We start from the raw sequence: 17,511 nt of genomic DNA on the forward strand, positions 1-17,511 counted from the left end.
GAGAGAGAGGGGGGGGGGAGGGTGAGAGAAGGAAAGCCTCTAAGCAATCTCAGGGTTTTCTGAAAGACATCAAAGGAGATTCGTTTTGCGTACTGAACGAGATTGGCAATAACTCTTACAACATCCGCCCGATGGAAAACGGAGAAAAAGCGGAGGAGGAAAGAGAGACAGAGGGAAGTCGCGGTATTTTATCTTCTCCTCGTTTACTTAAGACGTACACCGAGATGATTACGTCTGCGACAACCGTCGCGCTGGCGGTTGTGTAATTTATTTACGCATCCCGATATCAACTTCTTTGGCCTCAGTGTTTTTTACCTAGTGTAATTGCACTCGGATTTTCTTACGTTCGCAATATCGAAGAAACTAATAGTGCTTTCCGATATTAATTTTCTAAAATCGTATATACACACTCGACGACGACGTTCGAATTCCAAAATCCGCGTCTTCTGCAACAAGATACTTTATCAAACAAATCGTTCACCCGCGTTAGAGAGAGAAAGCCCCTCCGAAATTTATTCTGCAGCCGAGTTTTTAATTCAAGGAACTTGCTGTTCCCAAGCATAACGAATATCCGGGCGTTTCGTACGAAATAAATCGGAGATGTAGACTGACATACGTATAGCGGAGCCCCGTGCATAGAGAATAGCTTTCGGCTAACGGGTCGTGTGTTGCGGCACTTCGAAAATATTCCATTCTCCATTTCGACAGGAAAGACAGAGAGAAAGAGATTGCTCGTGTCAGAGAAAGTCAAAGTAAAAGCGCGAAGACACACCGCGACGTAATCCTCCGCGCATCCCTGCAATTTCTCCATCGTCTTTCTTTTTTTTTTGTTTATCTCTTTTTTTTTGTATCGCGGGTGAATCTCAAAGCGTTGTTCCATGCAGCGAAACGGAATGGAACGGAGTGGCGGCGGAGACGCGGTCGGGTATACGAGAAGAAGACGCGTATTGTTTTTCCCGACTGTATTTTTACATCGCATTCCTCTCCCTGTGCGCGTTAACGTCCATCGCGTGTCCGTTTAGTATCCACGTACATTATGAAATAACGGGCTCTTTGTATGAAATCCATCCGTTCTTACCTCCCTTCTCGTAGAACGCCCCGGCCTCCTTTTGACGTCTCCTTCCACCTTTTCCCTTCCTTGCGTTTCTCCGTTCCTATTTTAAAACGCGCGTTTCGTGGGTGGAAAAATAAAAGTAATCCGCCAGGCAGATTTCGTGCCTGTGTGGGTGTACGTATGCACAAGCGGGTTGTGCCCTCGGAATATAATGCGTATAAACCGTCGAGATTTCTTAAGGTAAATTAAAAAAGTCAATTCTCTTTGAGGAAGATGTAATTTATAATTTCTCGTCGTGGCTCTCTCTTTATAAATTTCCAGCGCTCGGCGAGAGACCGCTTGAATTTTTAAGGCAAGACTTTCTTCGAACTCCTCCTCGCAATCAACTTATTAACCGAGGCTCTGATTTAATTCCCTCGTATATCCCGGAACGTTTAATATATCGTTATTTTTTTTCATCGAACGAACCAGCGTTCTCTCCTTATCTACGGAAATTGTGCAAATATCACGTAAAAAGGACACTTAGCTGAAATGGGAAAATCTCGATATCACGCCGGTCAACTCGCGACGGTTAAGCGAGCTAATTTTCTTAAAAATTCGGGAAAGCCATTCCTCGCATACGTATGCAAACGAGAGCCGAAGACGGGTAAATAAACCGTTTGGAAAGATGGTTGCCACCCCCTTCCCCGGTATCAGAGGAAAAGCCGTGGAAACCGCCCAGTCAGCCGATACTTAAATCTCTTCGTATCGCCGTCTACGATCAGCCGGTGCTATCGCGCATTAATGGCCGCTACGTGTCCCTGAATAAATCGACCTACTAAACAGTTTTTCGCCGGTATTATTAACCTCGCGATCTCTCTGATCATTCCGCGGAATTTCATTCGGGAGTAAATTCTGTCGGAGCGGCGTCGCGGGCGAGCCATCGGTAGCGCCTTATTAACACTTCCGATGCGCACGAGTATAGGATAACATATTATATTATATTTTGGAAAATTACGTTGGCTCACAAGGAAGCATTGTTTATAATACGCAGGGCAAGGGATCACTGTGGCAATCAGTGTATACATTTCTTTAGGAATATATCGCTAGTATTGCGGCAGTACAATACTAGTAAATACGCTATAAATACATAGCAATACCTCGAGCAATACCTAGCAATACATTAGCAATGTTTGGCAGTATTATGCGATAGGTGGCAGTACATGAGGTAATATTATGGCATATTACTGACAATACAAAAGCAATACAATAGCAATACTATAGCAATAAAGTGTGTTGTATTACCATAATTAGCAGTCACTATACATTTTTTTTTTAGGAATGACCCCTCGACACAAGACTATAATCGTAATCAATTTCGAAACCTTGCTCGGAAGAAGTTGAGTTTGCGATCGAATTCTATTCTGCGTTCGACTCGACGTTACAAGTCGTTGTGACATTCGATACTTTTGAATTTGATCATTTTTGTTGTAATTGTATATCCATGGGCTCGCTTTTATATCGCTTGTGCCGGAGTAACGAAAATTCTATAATAAGATCTCGATATAGCGAACGTCAGATTAATCAATTGGGAAGCGTACGCGCAACAATGCGTATTATACGGGACGGTTCTCCTCTCTCTCTTAAGGATAAATTCGATAATAAGCTTCTGGACAGGATCAACGTAGGTTACTGGTCTTCATAGATTGTCGTTGGTAGTCGAAGGAAAAAGGATTCCAAGGAGAAAGAGAGGAAGGGGGAGAGAGAGAGAGAGAGAGAGAGAGAGAGAGAGACGCGACAGATACCGGAGACCCATTGAAGTGACACGTCTTTTGTGATTTTCTCATTACTCGAGTGGAAGGTCGATTCTGGAAGCCCATCTAGCTACCGAGGCGATTTCCTCCCTTCGCTTCCTTCTCGCTGCTTCGCCCGCGCGCACGCTCTGATCTTTCCTCCCTTTTCTCGCTCTCTTCATCTCCTTCGCCATTCGTCCCTCGCGCGTACCTTAATGTTACATCGCGGATAAACCTGGCCCGCGCCGAAGTACCTTACGTGTAGCTGTGTACGCGGAATTACGCTCCATTCTTGTCGCTTCGTAGGTATTTCGCGTCCTCGTCGACGTCCCTCTGCCCTGCACCTCGTGCGACTTCCGATCGGCGGTAGATCGGAAAATTATATTTCCTTGCGCCGCCGCGCAATCGTCTTGCAGCCGTTGAGTCTCTCTCTTCTATCAATCCATCAATCCGGGCTATTATCTGTCCATTGTGCTCCTTACCCATCTGCAGTCTCCATGTGATCCTGAACGGCCACCGCTCTGTCTCTTTTCTGCTCTCTATGTCAGTGTCGCGCGGGGAAAATATAGTTGGAAACGAGAAATTCGACGAGGTCCGCGCGACGAGGCGATTTGAGACCATATAAAGATAGTTTGATCAGAATTCGATACTATTTCCTGTTCTCCGCTAATTTCATTGATTGGCTTCGTCGTGCGATAAGCGATTGAATTGCGAAAAGTAGATTACGAAAAAGTACATTAAATGATAATAAAAAAATAAGCGATTATGTAGTACAACTCAGAAATGCTTCGCTGTTACAGCCAGAGTTCTAAATATTACACTTAAATTATATCGCCGTTTTTTGTATCTGCTAAAAAATTGTCTGTCATACGTAGAATTTATAGCAGCAACATTCTAAGAATATATGCAAGAAAATATAGGTATCATAACCAAATATGATTGGAGTTTGAATTGGAGTGTGGACTGATTAAACGTCATAGAGAAACTTTCTTGCTAAATTTGACAAATAGTTCAGATGCAATTTCTGTCTTTGTTATCTATATTGATTAAATACAAAACATATGTGGTAGTATCGCAGTGCTTACTAATCACTTATCCGTTTTAGCTAATTTTTCGTACCTAAATAATTCTCCCTATAATTGCAAGATTACTTTTTTCAGTGAACCTTTCTTCAAAGAGATAAAGTCTATACTCTCGATTATTCCCATTGGGAATACGTTCGTTTTATACCAAAAGTAGGGCATCGCTTTGAACATTTTCGCATTTCCGGAGAAAACGCGACGAGCGACGTGAATCGCTTATCAAACCGACGTGTTGGTCGGGAGTAGTCGTTCCTACCCGAAACAAGTTTGCGTCGAGTCGACGTCTTTCTCGGTGATTCGCGGCACCAATTTGCGCTTTCGCGAAAGAGAGACAGAGAGAGAGAACGGTGGAGAAAGAGAGAGCCGAAGTCGTTACGCGGCATTGTTCGTGCATTGTTACCGAAGCATGCGCCGACGTTCTTCCTAGTGGCGTGTCCATTGTCGAGCGAATCCGGGCGAGCTCGTAGGCGGAAGCGAGGAGAAGTCGAAGACTATCGTGAGGCGGAAGGGTGTACCCTGCGGAGCGCGCGCGCGCTTCTACGGCTGATCCGGCCGTCTCACGTCTGTCCGTCAGCCGACATCAATTAGGCATCATAAGGCGCTCGTAACTGTGTACACACTCCTGCGCGGGCACACACTCAACGGAAACACACGTTAACTCCTTCCGCACGCACGCACGTCACCGGCTGGCCTGTGCGTTTCTTGCAATTCCCTTGCGAATAAAAAGCAAAACAAAGAAAAAATTGTCAAGAGAAAGAGAGAGAGAGAGAGCCTCGCGTTTGTTTCGCAACTGTTCGATTTTCATTAAATGGCTCTTCGAGTAAGTCGGAAGTTGAGATTCTATTGAATTAAAACTCGAAGATTGAACGAATTAAAAGTTTTCGCTGGAGGACAGTCCACTTGGTATTGACAGAAAAATAAGATCCCGCTCGCGGCGCTAACGCTCAATTAAACGAAAACGGTTTTCACTTCTCCAACTTACGTAATGATACGTCCGACGTATTTTGTGTGACTGCAGCTTATCGATACAGCCACTCGTATAATAGTTTATTATTGGAGGGACGCTGAACATTCCTATACGCACATCTCGCGCGGGCTACAAGCCCTTCGGTGTGCAGCCCAGGACGCACGTGTGTCACGCGCGTGTATACCCGACGTGTATACAGCTCTACGCGTATACTTACACGTCGGACAGGCAAACAGGCTTAATCTCACAAAGGTGTTCACGCATAGACACACGCGCGCACATTCGATCATGTAAATCCGCGCTCGGTTGCGCGTAAACGCGCGTAAACACCGTTGCAGCGACCATTGCTACCGTTGATTCCATTGCTACACCGTTGATTCCATCGACGTTTCGCCTCCTTGGAGCGTGTCATCATCTCGTTCGCTAACACAACAAGAATGAATTGCCCTTCCTGCACTCTCGCAACACTCACCTGACAAATTTTCTCCCTCAATCCGTCCGCCTGAAACCGCCGCTTTCGTGCCCGGAAGGGTTGTGTATCTAGTTCCGTCCGTCCGTCCGCCAAGGGAGGCAATAGACTGCTCGGATGAAAAGTGCTGTCGGTCGAAATCCGATAGGATGTCGGATTTCACTCCTTAACGCGTAGCAGAATGGAATTCTTGCGACGTCGCGCGTTTTCCGGGATTTGCCAAGAATTATTAGCTCGAGAAATGCTGGATTTTTTTCACGCGTTCTCGTGTAGAATTATGACGTTCAATTTTTACGGAAATTTTTATAGAAAAAAGATCGCTAGCGCGAGATTGGCGTTAATGAGATGCTGTCGATTGCAATCGGTTTCGTTTACGTAGTTTATTTAAGACGCGATGATCTCGATATTTTCAACGCGCATCATATTGTAATAAACATATCATTAAAGATTTCTGCGAGACCTGTTTCGTATTTACACACCGCGCGTGCAGCACTGCGAAAGAGAGCGCGCGTGTTCCGAAATGGCCGGTTACCGGGGCACGCTGGTTCCGCCTTGTCGCGCCCCGTGTCAAGCAGCTTAGCGTTGAGGAAAAAAAAAGCCAGCCAATCGTCAAAGTTGCGTGCCAAGAGCGGTAAAACGTCGCTATCGATCCGTCCTCCGGTATTTACGTAAGCACGTGCCTGAACCGCATCTAGCGGGATTTCTTTCTCCTCAGGTCGCACCTTTTTCATCTCGACGCTCGTCGTTTCTTCTTCCGCTGACCTTTCTTCATTATCGCTTCGCGCACGCGGCCGATCTTTACGATAAGAGATCTCTCGCTGTTTTATTGGCCTCCATCAGAAAGTTCCGGTGCGTTTTTACGCGATTTCTGCAGCGCTATAAGCTCGCGCGCGCGAGCTTGAGAATTTGTTTAATACTTATTTTTACGTCGCCGTTACGTCGTGCAATTTCTGCAAAAATATTTCCTTTTAATCGCGTTAAATGTTTTGTAAGAGTTTTACGATACTGTTTCATCACTCCGCAGAAACGAGGTGTACCAGCTGTGCGCCACGGCATTCTTGCGCGTTTTTTCTTTCTTTTAATGATGCCGATCGAGTGACGCATGGCGCAAAAATGAATCTTAAAAAAGAAAGTATAACACATTATTATTTCTATGTTATTATTCTATACGTAGTATGTGAATTATACTACATATAGAAATTATACAATTTATGAATTGATTTGTGCACGTGTAAGTCACATGTGTAACGTGAGGCAAATTTTCCGCAACGGCGACGGGAAATTGGGTTGCCCGCTACGATGCGATTCGAGCAAACTATACGCCATATGTGTGATTTGGTCGATAGGTTCGCTTGTCGACGTGTTAATCTGGCTATTAGGTGGCGGCGGCAGCCGAGATATCTCGCGAGCTCAGACCGTGTGTGCCAGATGGCACGATCGAGATAGCTCGGCGCCGTGTGCATCTCACCAAGTGCATCATCGATATCTGACTCCGAGGTCGCGCTTATGCCCGCGCGAATTAACTCGCGAGAGAGGAAAGCCAAGCCTTTAACTCGCGTTATAACTAAAGAATGGAGCCGATTATAACCAGTGCCAGAGGCACCAAATTAAAGATGAACATTTCTCTTCGCATTAATTCGAGAAAATAGATTCAAAAAACAAAAATTCTCCAACAAAAGTCTTGCGCAATAACTCGATCAAGTGATCAATTAGATCTTATTAGAGGTGTGCGAATAGTTCGAATTCGAATCGAATCGAATCACAGTAGATTCGAGTTCGCTTTCGAATCTGCAAGATTCGAAAATCGAAATCGAATAGTTTGAGAATTTCTAATCAACAATGGTTTGATTTTGAATTGATCGCCTATTTTATTTGGTTCATTTACAATAAATAAGTATTTTTGATATATGTAATGTATTCATATAGATTAATCAAATATTCGAAAGCATTCTAACTATTTGTGTATACACATATTATTAATATTTTCTAGTTTAAAATATCACATAAGATTATGCTCCTTTGTAATGAGATGTAAATCGAAAACAGGTTTTCAGTTTGTTTAAATTATTACGTAAAATAATATAAATCATAAATTTTGATATTTATTACGTGCAAATTAACATGTAACGTTAATCTGGGAAAATTCGATTCAGATTCGATTCGTATTCGAATTAAAGAGATTCGATTTGATTCGAAGTGAAAATTTCAGATTCGATTCGATTCGACCATGCAAATGCTTGATTCGCACACCTCTAGATCTTATCTATCCAAATTATATTATTACGTATATTTTTTTATATTTTTTCTATATTTTGACACATATTCTAAGAAATTTGAATTGAATATATAATTTTTTAATTTCTACTCGACTTACACGACAACTCAACACATTTGATATTTTCATCGCGATCGCTTATCGTCCTAGATATAAGCATCTCGAATTACCGATCTTCACAACGATTTTTAACCCTCTGTTTTTTCTTTTGTTTCCAGGTGAGTGTCCAGGAATTCCAGTACGCACGCGGGACGGGCGCGTCCATAACGATGGTAAGCAATGTACACCGTCGCTTTATCCGTCGTATTACTCGCGCTCCCGCCGCGAAGGGTTCCCTCTCTCCTCGGGACGACGTGATTCGCGAAGGATATGGGAAGAGGTCCTAATATCTCGCAGGCACACATCCGTCTTAATTAACGTCGCGATACATCTCGACTTCCGCCCGGGCTGCCGCTCGGGCCGCGGCATTCGGTTTAATATGCGCCAGCTTACTCCTAATAATCCGGCTTGCATGACAAAAATTACCGCAGAAATTTAGCACGTTTCCTTCACCCCGCCATTAATCCCCGTTTATTATTTTACTTTGGGGAAATGCCCTTCGCTAAACCATCGCGAATTGTATAGACGAGATGGACGATAGAAGAATTGCGTCTTATTTCAAAATAACGCATAGACGAACGCTAATTAGGTGTCGCGTTTCCATTGCGTGTGTCACGGCTATCCTCTTCTATTATCCTTGTAATTTGAACTTTGCAATTATCTTGTAATTTACGGCATTAATTATCGCGAAATATTGTTGAATATGTGTATCACTTTATAAAATCTGACTCCTGTGTTTGTGTGTGTGTGTGTGTGTGTGTGTGTGTTTTATGTATGGTTGCATGTATGGTAAATTTCGTAATTTAGTAAATTTGACGTGGATTTGGTCGCGCCGAGCTCTTTACTACATTAAATATAAATGGCAATTCTACCGGGACATATAATCGCACGTGAATCAATCATTTTAGCGTGATAATAAATATTGGCGTCGATGTTTTACGTATTGAAAACAACAGTTAGTCAATGCCGATATTTTCCATCGTTCATCGCGGGTCTGGTATATATTAAGCTGATCTAATGCGTCAATGTACAACGTATAACTGCAGCTCACTGCATTAATCCATTGATGTCACGATGCTTTTATTAAGCATGTGCCGTCCAAACGCTAACGCGATGAGTCGTCACTCGTGCAATTTTCGTGAAACGCGGAAGATCCTGCGGCGTTAATCAAATACGACGGCTTAATTAATTAAACTTTTATGGGAACCAGCTCCAGTGTGCAAACAGCCAGCGGAGATCTGCTCCCATTTTCGCCTCTCCGGCCTCGGAAAAGGGTGGGCTCCGAACTGGCCGAACGCCGCGGTCGTTGAATCAGATATAAAACGGCAGCGAAGTGCCGCGTTTGAGGCACCTTCTTATGCATTTCCGAGCACACTAAATGCGACGGGACGTAGTTTCCGGTTATGCCGCGAGTATAAGTAGATTCAGCGGATGTTAGCTTTTATATCCGCTTCGAAACGCGATTGCGGATAAGCTTCTCTCAGCGTCCTAAAATATTTCGCGAAACACCCGCGACGAGAAGGTACAGGCCGACCTTGCGCAAAATCGGTCGAGACGGTTGCGATTGATTAAACCAATCCCAGATGGTGATAAAAATGAATTCGTAATGGACGCGGTAATGATGCCGTGAGACGGCTGTAATACCGCCGGCTGTTTCTAGGAGAAAAATCGAGATCGCCAACTCCCCCCCACCCCTATATTTTCGATCGCCTGTCTGCCTCTTTACCGTCGTTCCGGGCCGTCCTTACCGGCGTGAAATAAGAGACGTCCCGCAGGCGACAGTGACGAATGTGTTTGTATATTGTCAGGCCGGTCGTCAGGGATGTCACACGAGAACACACGTAACGCACGAAAGACCGTCGCGAGGGGGTTGAAACGGCGCTCGGAACGGCGGATATGACGTACACGTCAAACAAAGTGTAGGGAATCCACGTTAATATTGGAGGGAAAATAGGATAGAGGTTCTTTCGACGATGCGTGGATTTAACCTCTGTGAAGTTGGTCAAAATTTCGATGAAATAATTACGAGTTCTGGCTCTTCCCCAAAGTGTTCTAAAGTTCCTGATATGTTTTTAAAGAGAGAACTCGCAATTATTTAATCGAATTAATAAATCGAAATTCTGACAATGGGATACCAACTTCGTAGAGGTGTGGATTTATTTCTTTTTTTTTCTATTTATGCAATATTTTTTAAGGTGGATCGTTGAGACTGATTTTTCTCTTGTTTTCTCTTTCTCTCTCTCTCTCTCTCTCTCTCTCTCTCTGTCTGCTCTGTCTCTATTTTTTCCCCTCTTTCTCTTTTAGTAGTATTTTCTATTTGTTGCAATGGAATACTTTGTCGGCACATGTAAATATTGCCACGATCGAAGGATCATGGCAATCCATCCATCCCGGCGTAATGTTTATGCATGTTTGAACGACAACAAATTGAAAGGGAAATAGAATAGAGCGCTTTTATTTCGTCGAGTGTTACGGCAGAATTTGATATTAACCACGTATCGATTGCCGTGGTTTCAATTCGTGCGCACGAATCATAAAAGGGTTTGATCGTCCGCGTTCTTTATACCGCGTTCTATTCGAGCGAATCAACTTCTCTCTCTTTCTCTCTCTCTTTATCTATCTATCTCCTCCGCTTCCCTTCCTCCCTCATGCGTCACGGACACTGATTTAAAAGCGCGATCCGAAAAAGAATGTAGCAGAGGGAGGGGTAATACAAAAGTGACAGTAAACCGAAATGCTCCGTCGGATCCAGCGCGGCGGCACTGCGCTTCAGCATTCCATATTCCGAGAGTGCTCCTATAATAATGCCACTGCGAGATCCGCGTCTCGTTCCAGACGGCTTCATGTTTTCACCGTATCATTGCGTGCACGGTACATTGCACAATGGACTTAACGATCGCGATTGTTTCAAAACGGAGCGGCGCCCCCCGACACTTACGACCCGCATCGGCAAATGCGACGCAACGCGCGCGCGATGCCGTGACGCACCGCGGCTTATCTTTATTCCGCGCGTAAACCTGCGGGGAGGGTGGGGGAGGAAGGGAGGCCGGGGACGACGGAATCTTATCGGAGCGTGCAAGCCTCCAGGTATCGTTAGAGCGCGACACGGCATACCGACGAACAAGCTGACCATTAGCATTTGTTTCCTCGTTACGAGAGATCTCGACGGGTCTTTTCCCCATCTCATTACCGGAAGTTTCTCCCCGCGTGTTTCGCGGAGCAACTCCGAGCGTCTTTTACCTCCCGGCGCTGCGGATTCACGCGTCTGCTACACGAGCTCGTAAACGGTTTATTTTCTCTCCACCTCCCTCTCCCCCGCCTTCCCTTTAAGTGTCATTCAGTCGATACTTATCGTATTATTGATCCTCCGCACGCTGAATATTCACTTGCCGGAGAGGGGGGGGTCTACGTTTTTTTTCACGAGTCCGTGCGTAAACACGGAAATCCTACGAAATACCGGGTCGTAGTGATAGTGATATTACATATTTTAGTGCATATTACAAATGAAGGGATTAACACCTCAAATTCAGCGTACTAATAGTAATTATTCGATAATATGAATCATTAATAGTACTGGTTAAAATCGGGAGTCCCGCGATCGGAATAATCTGAATTAATGTTTCCAGTTGACAGCGACATGCTCGCACAATATCCTGATGAAATATTCACGCGATGTAACTCTCCCTCCCCCCTTTTGTCTCCCTTTTTCCCCTCCCCCTTCCCTGCGGTGCCCAGAAAATCATATCTGGTCCGCATACCGCGGGATGACTGTTTCTCTCTCATCTTCGGGCGATTTCCTGCGTGAGAACGCCTCTTCGCGAAGTGTTTCCTCTCTCTGTGCGAAGCCGAGAGAGAGAGAGAGAGAGAGAGAGACGGAGAGGGAGGACCTTCTTCACTCGGGGTGCTTTCGCCTTTGTGCCGCGAGCTTACGTTATTCGCCAGGACATCAAAGCGTACGGCGACGGAGGAGCACGGGCGGTTTCTCGCCCTTGCGATTTCCTGGACGGCGAATTTCCGAGAACGTGACGTACGTGAAAACCGGTTTCTCAGGGGGCGAATCCTTGGCTTGACACTTCGGCGGTCCATGGTCTTTTAACCAACTCCGCTACCACCGGCGACATGCGAGCGGCTTTAAAAGGGCTGCGAAAATATCGTAATATGCTTCTCAGACGTTTTACATATATTATAGACTACAATAACGTACCTAGCCTTCATGCATAAAATAGCTTCGTTATTTTATAATTACTCTTTATTTAGAGCATTAATTTGTCTTTATTACAAGTAATTCCTTAATCATCTTATTAGAACGCGTGAAAATTTATACTAATCTATATAAACCCGAAGTATTATGCACTAGACGGTAGATTTGTTTGAATTTGGCACGTCTGACACAAAAGTGTTTTTATCACTATACGCTATATGTATTTCGCCCATGGTTTTGCCCAGGACAATGACCAAGCGTGTTTAAATTGTTCTCATTTAGAACTTCATCTTATTTTTGTTATAAATAATTTGGTATTACAAATAGAAAATTCATGTAAATCCCAAAGCAACTCAATTATGCGCGTCAGGCAGACTTATTTTAACGTCACTTCTAATGATTTAAGGTGTTTTTATTCATTGCTAGTTCGGCCACACAGTTTCACACGGAATCAAGGCTGTTTGAATTTTTCTTATTTATAACATTATATTTAATTTTATTGTAAATAATTTCATATTAGAATGAGAGAATTTACAGAAACTCCGAATCGGAATATTATACATTATATTGTACAATACACGGAAAGAACGATTTTGTTGAAAGGTCTAAAAATTTTGCTACAAACAGACCTGAAAATAATTTTTTATTGAAACATCAATATAATTTGTTGGAATGTTAAAACTGATAAGCATTGCTGTAAAACGTTTTGATATTCTAGCAATTATTTTGACTTTTGTACAAAATTATTTTGATTATTGAACAAAAATTATTTTCAGATTTGGATTCAGCAAAAATTGTTCTTTTTGTGTATGCGTAATTAATTCTGTTTTGACGTGTTTGACCAAAGCTGTTTTTACCTGCACCCACTTCGACTTTGTGATAACCAGGAATAAAGTACATTAAATCCTACTAAATGATTCCGGAATGTGTATTTTTGGAAATAATTTTTTTACACATCGCATTGAAGTATTTATTTTTTACTCCGCTTTCTAATAATTTTCAGAATAATCTTGAGCTTTTCCTCTTTGCTAAAAAAAAAAAAGAATGTGTGAGTCAAATTTGGCGATTATATCTTTCCTATTTTAATTTCTGTTATTATTATTTTGTTATTATTTTGCATTTATTCCGTATCGCGCATTCTAACTTTGTGTGAGTCAAATTTTGCGATCATATCTTTTCTATTTTAATTTCTGTTATTATTATTTTGTTATTATTTTGCATTTATTCCATGTCCGTATCACGCATTCTAACTTCGCCACCCTCGTCGGAATATCTCGGAGGCAGAATGTCGCTATGATAGATTACTTTTACTCGCGCGCCGGCTTCCGTCGTCATTGAGCAGTTCAGCCGCGAATACGTCACTCCGTCGCGAAAATAGATTCCGCGCGATTCACCGCACGGAAATACCATTCGTTCGTCGGCATCGGAAGCGCATTGGAAGCATCGGAAGCAGGAGCGAACGGCAAAACGTACGTAAAAGTGGAAATCGGGTACCCATCGTCATATACAAGTATCGTACATACGCGAGCGTGCGAGCAGATGCTGAAAGTACTCGGTATAGTACCGCGGAAAAGCAATAATAAAACTGTTCTTCAAATTACTCGGATGGAAACAGATAGACGGACGGAGAAAGAGAGAGAAAGTTTAACGACCTTCACGTCTTTTTAAAATGTATGATAAAAGTTAAAAGAAACATCGTGTATAAACGAAATCAGATTAAAAGTCAATTTCAGCATGATTCAGATAATAATTAGAGTTCTAAGATTGTGTTACGTCTACGAGATACATTAAAACTTCGTAGATGCCGCCGAAGTTTTGCGTTTTTGCAAACTTTACCGCGAAGAGAGAGCGAGAGAGAAAGAGAGAGGGAGAGCTCGTTTCCAAATTTAACGAAAGATTTAACTCTAAACCTGGTTTTCGCATTGACATTTCAGTACCGGCGCACCTCGTACGTGTGTCACCTTGAATCTCCTTCGTGTCTCCTCAGTGGAGGGTGACTCGATCTTTCGAGCGGCACGACTCAATTACCATCTCTGTGACGCGTGAAAATAGCTTTGGCTCCCCTCCTTCTCCCCGCCCTCTTTTCTCATCCTTCTTCTCCCGCTCGCTTTTCCACGTAAAACCACGAGCACGCTCTATTACACCCGTTGCACTCGCCCGAAGTGCTCGTCGATTCGCATTTTTCACTATCAAGCAGGAATCAAAGCCCTATCACTTCTCACGCCTTGATGGCTGACTTGGTTTTTTTTCTTTCGTAAATTAATCGTGATTTACGATTACCGTTTGATACTTTTATAAGGAGCACGTGCAACATTGATTAATGTTTTCTTCTTTGTGATATTGTAAGTTACAATATTTTAATTTATTATTACTGTTCCCTCTCTCTCTCTCTCTCTCTCTCTCTCTCTTTCTCGTTCGATCTTTTCGTTCGATGGCAGTCAAATTATGAAATGAGCTGCCGCCTGACATACGTAAATCGAGCTCTGTTGGAATGTTTAATTAAAGAACGGCTCTATGCGCTCTATTTGCTTCTACAAACACAGTAATGTGCTTTGCATGAATTTTTCTTTTTCTTTTTTATGAACTAACCTTCAAATAGTATTTCTCTTGAGCACCCACTAATGGAACACTGGTGCCGCGAGTACCCAGCGAATAGCTGCGACAGATACTTTGTGAAAATGTCAACATGTCAAAAATTTTCGCAGTGTGAATTCGCGAATAAACTCTTGTACCATTTGAAGGTTAAGCTTGCTGCATGCGTTTATCTTTTTCTGTATTACTATAAAGCTCGTCTTGTGCATATTCGTATGCTTACACTATTTTTGTTAAATAGTTCTGTACTATTTCTTTTATTTTTACTTTTTGTTAATACTTATGCTAAATGCGGTCAATATTTATTTTATTTTGACTTTTAGTTTTCTGTATCTTTGTTTACGCGCTTGAGGGGACATGTCCCAGAGCTCAAAATAAATAGTGCTTCTCTCTCTCTCTCTCTCGTTTTCTCTTATCGCTTTTATGGATAATTACACAGCAGTGAATTATTTGCGCAAATTATTATTTGTGCAATATAGCTCTTCGATTTCTCCTTTTGTAATGTAAATTAACATTATGAATTATTACGCATTTTACATTAATGATATTACCAATGGCAACGATCTCTTGCGATTCATTGCGACTATAAGCTGCGTCGCGGAAACTGTATTGTTTTTACATATACGTATGTATATTTCAGCAGAATTAAGTTTACTGCACAGAAAAAGAATGGTTTTCCATTCTTTTTTTTCTTTTTTTGCATCGCTCCGAGTAGAGCCTCATTAATTTCATTTCGAGGAAGAAGAAAAAGCGAGACGAGAGCGCGTTAGATTAATTGTGAAACGCTGGGGAAAACAGTAGTTACGACTGTCTGCTAGGAAAAGGTCGTCGCGTGGTTCTTTTTTCCCCTCCCCTTCCCGCCGAGACAACGACCGTGCTTCTTGGAGATGCGCTCCATAAATGGGATATTGTCGCGAAAAGGACATCATAAAACGGTCGCTGCGTAAAGTCCACTCTTCGCGGCGCGGCGCGCCGCACTTCCGTCACATAAAATCCGATGATGGCCCTTGTCCGGGTATGCATAAGCCATTTGACAGTCTGCTGTTCTTCTGGGCGTTGTTGACGATGCCGATAAAATGAGATTCCCCGATGAGAGTTAACCGAATCGACTCTCCATCTTCACGCACGAGTATGCAATACGATTCATAATTCATATTTTAACGCTTTTTAGCTGACGCTACATATTTTCCAAGTTTGAATTTCCTCTTTGTGAAATCATAATTAAAAATCTACAGTTACGTCAATTTTCGTTTGTTTCCAATTCACGCAAGTCGATGCAAGTCACGATAATTGCCTTTTAGTCCCATCACTTCAATTCCACATTTCATTCACGAATTTCTTGCTTTAATCCGAATCCGATCTCTATTTCGCTCATCATTATTATATGCACACGGAAAGAACGATTTTGTTGAGAGTTCTACAAATTTTGTTGAACACAGATCTGAAAATTAATTCTTGTTGAACCATGAAAAAATTTTGCTGGAATGTTAAAAATAAGCATTGCTATAAAACGTTTTGATGTTCTAAGCAATTATTTGGACTTTCTGACAAAATTATTTTGATTATTGAACAAAAATTACTTTCAGATCTGGATCCAGCAAAATTGTTTTTTCCGTGTGATTAAAAGATAAAATTTTCACTTATATTCCTCGCGAAACATTGCGGTCCATCGTTGCTCGATTCGACTCCCCCTTTTCAAGAGGGAACACGCTTAACACGCAGCACACGTGCGCTCCGCGAGAAGACAAGGATCGCGCGGTGGAAAGAGTTACGCACATCCGGTACATCGTATCTCGAAGTTCGGGGGTAAATCCGGTATTGTAGGATCGAACTGCGCGGTATTGCGCGCCGATCGAGACAGATAAAGTGAATTTCTCGGGGTTAGAGGGTAAGCGGCGCGGAGGGAAGGGTGGGGAAGGGGCTGGAGGGTGAAAGAGAGAGGTGGAATAAGGGAAGAGGGCGAACTGGGCGCCGATCGAGGCTCGAACACGTAACCGCCGTGTTATCTATTAGCTCTCCGCGTGATAAACGATTCGCTTCCTTCCACGCGAACTTCGCACGTAAATCGCCTGGAAAAGGATAAGCCCCGCACATGGAGCGCGCCCGGTATACCCCCTCGCTCTGACCCCGCTCCGTCGATTTCCCGATCTGCTTTTTTAAACGCCGCTTATTTTTTTTTTCGCAGCCTCGCTGCACCGAATCTCGCCAGCGTATATGCATGTATCGCGTGTGTAGGTGTGGTGCTCTCGTTCTTTTTTCTTCAAAGTTTATCCATACAAAAGTGGGAGTACATAACACACATTTATGCACGTGGTTTATGCTTTTTGTACTTTTTATGGCATTGCGGATGTAATATGGAAAAAAATATAATTTTATATTAATTAACGAATTTAATTATTTCTGTGAATTATGATCGTATTTAGAAGCACCGATTGCGAGATAGCTGCGAGAGTAATTCGGAATATTTGTATTTAATTTTCGAGAAGGATGGAAAGAGGATATAAGCTGTGATTTAAAATATTTAAATCAAGACGCATAATAATACAGCGCGTTTATCATATAGAGATAATTCTGGTGAACGTAAACCGTGTCGAATTTGTTCTCTCGCTTTCGCGCATGCAATGTTCGTTCTCGTGACCAAAAAAAATTCGCGAGTGGATCGTTGTCCGCAAAGTGGGAGGAAAAAAAAGCTGGAGTACGACCCTTTGAGTTTTCGCTTCAAAGAAGATCAGAAGTACGTCGGTGACGGGTAATCCACTTCCGGTCTCATTTAGTAAATCGACTGGCCGACCAAAGGAACGAGTTCCCGAGGCAGCCCGGGCAATAAATATATCCGTTTATAGGCGTCTAGAGGAGTTTCGCGAGTCATCAGAAACTCAGAGACCCCGAACTCCCGGCGAAGTCCAATGAAATAGGACTTGGAGCTCGTCCCCGAAGACATCCTCGACGCCGTACGTCGCTGTCCTTGTCAACGAGAGAGGGCACGAGAGAGAGAGGGGG

The 17,511-nt window shown here is 43.0% G+C and overlaps 1 protein-coding gene across 1 annotated transcript in view; it reads left to right on the plus strand.

The window, feature by feature from the left end:
- LOC105450258 (polypyrimidine tract-binding protein 1) overlaps nucleotides 1–17,511 on the plus strand; it is a 332,980-nt gene that overhangs the window by 149,023 nt on the left and 166,446 nt on the right. The window contains exon 4 of the mRNA XM_011690014.1: nucleotides 7,838–7,891. Coding sequence (XP_011688316.1) covers nucleotides 7,838–7,891 — 54 coding nt within the window. The remainder of the gene's footprint in view (nucleotides 1–7,837; nucleotides 7,892–17,511) is intronic.

This window comes from Wasmannia auropunctata, unplaced genomic scaffold, assembly GCF_000956235.1.
Source record: "Wasmannia auropunctata unplaced genomic scaffold, wasmannia.A_1.0 LD336064.1, whole genome shotgun sequence".
NCBI classification, from domain to species: domain Eukaryota; kingdom Metazoa; phylum Arthropoda; class Insecta; order Hymenoptera; family Formicidae; genus Wasmannia; species Wasmannia auropunctata.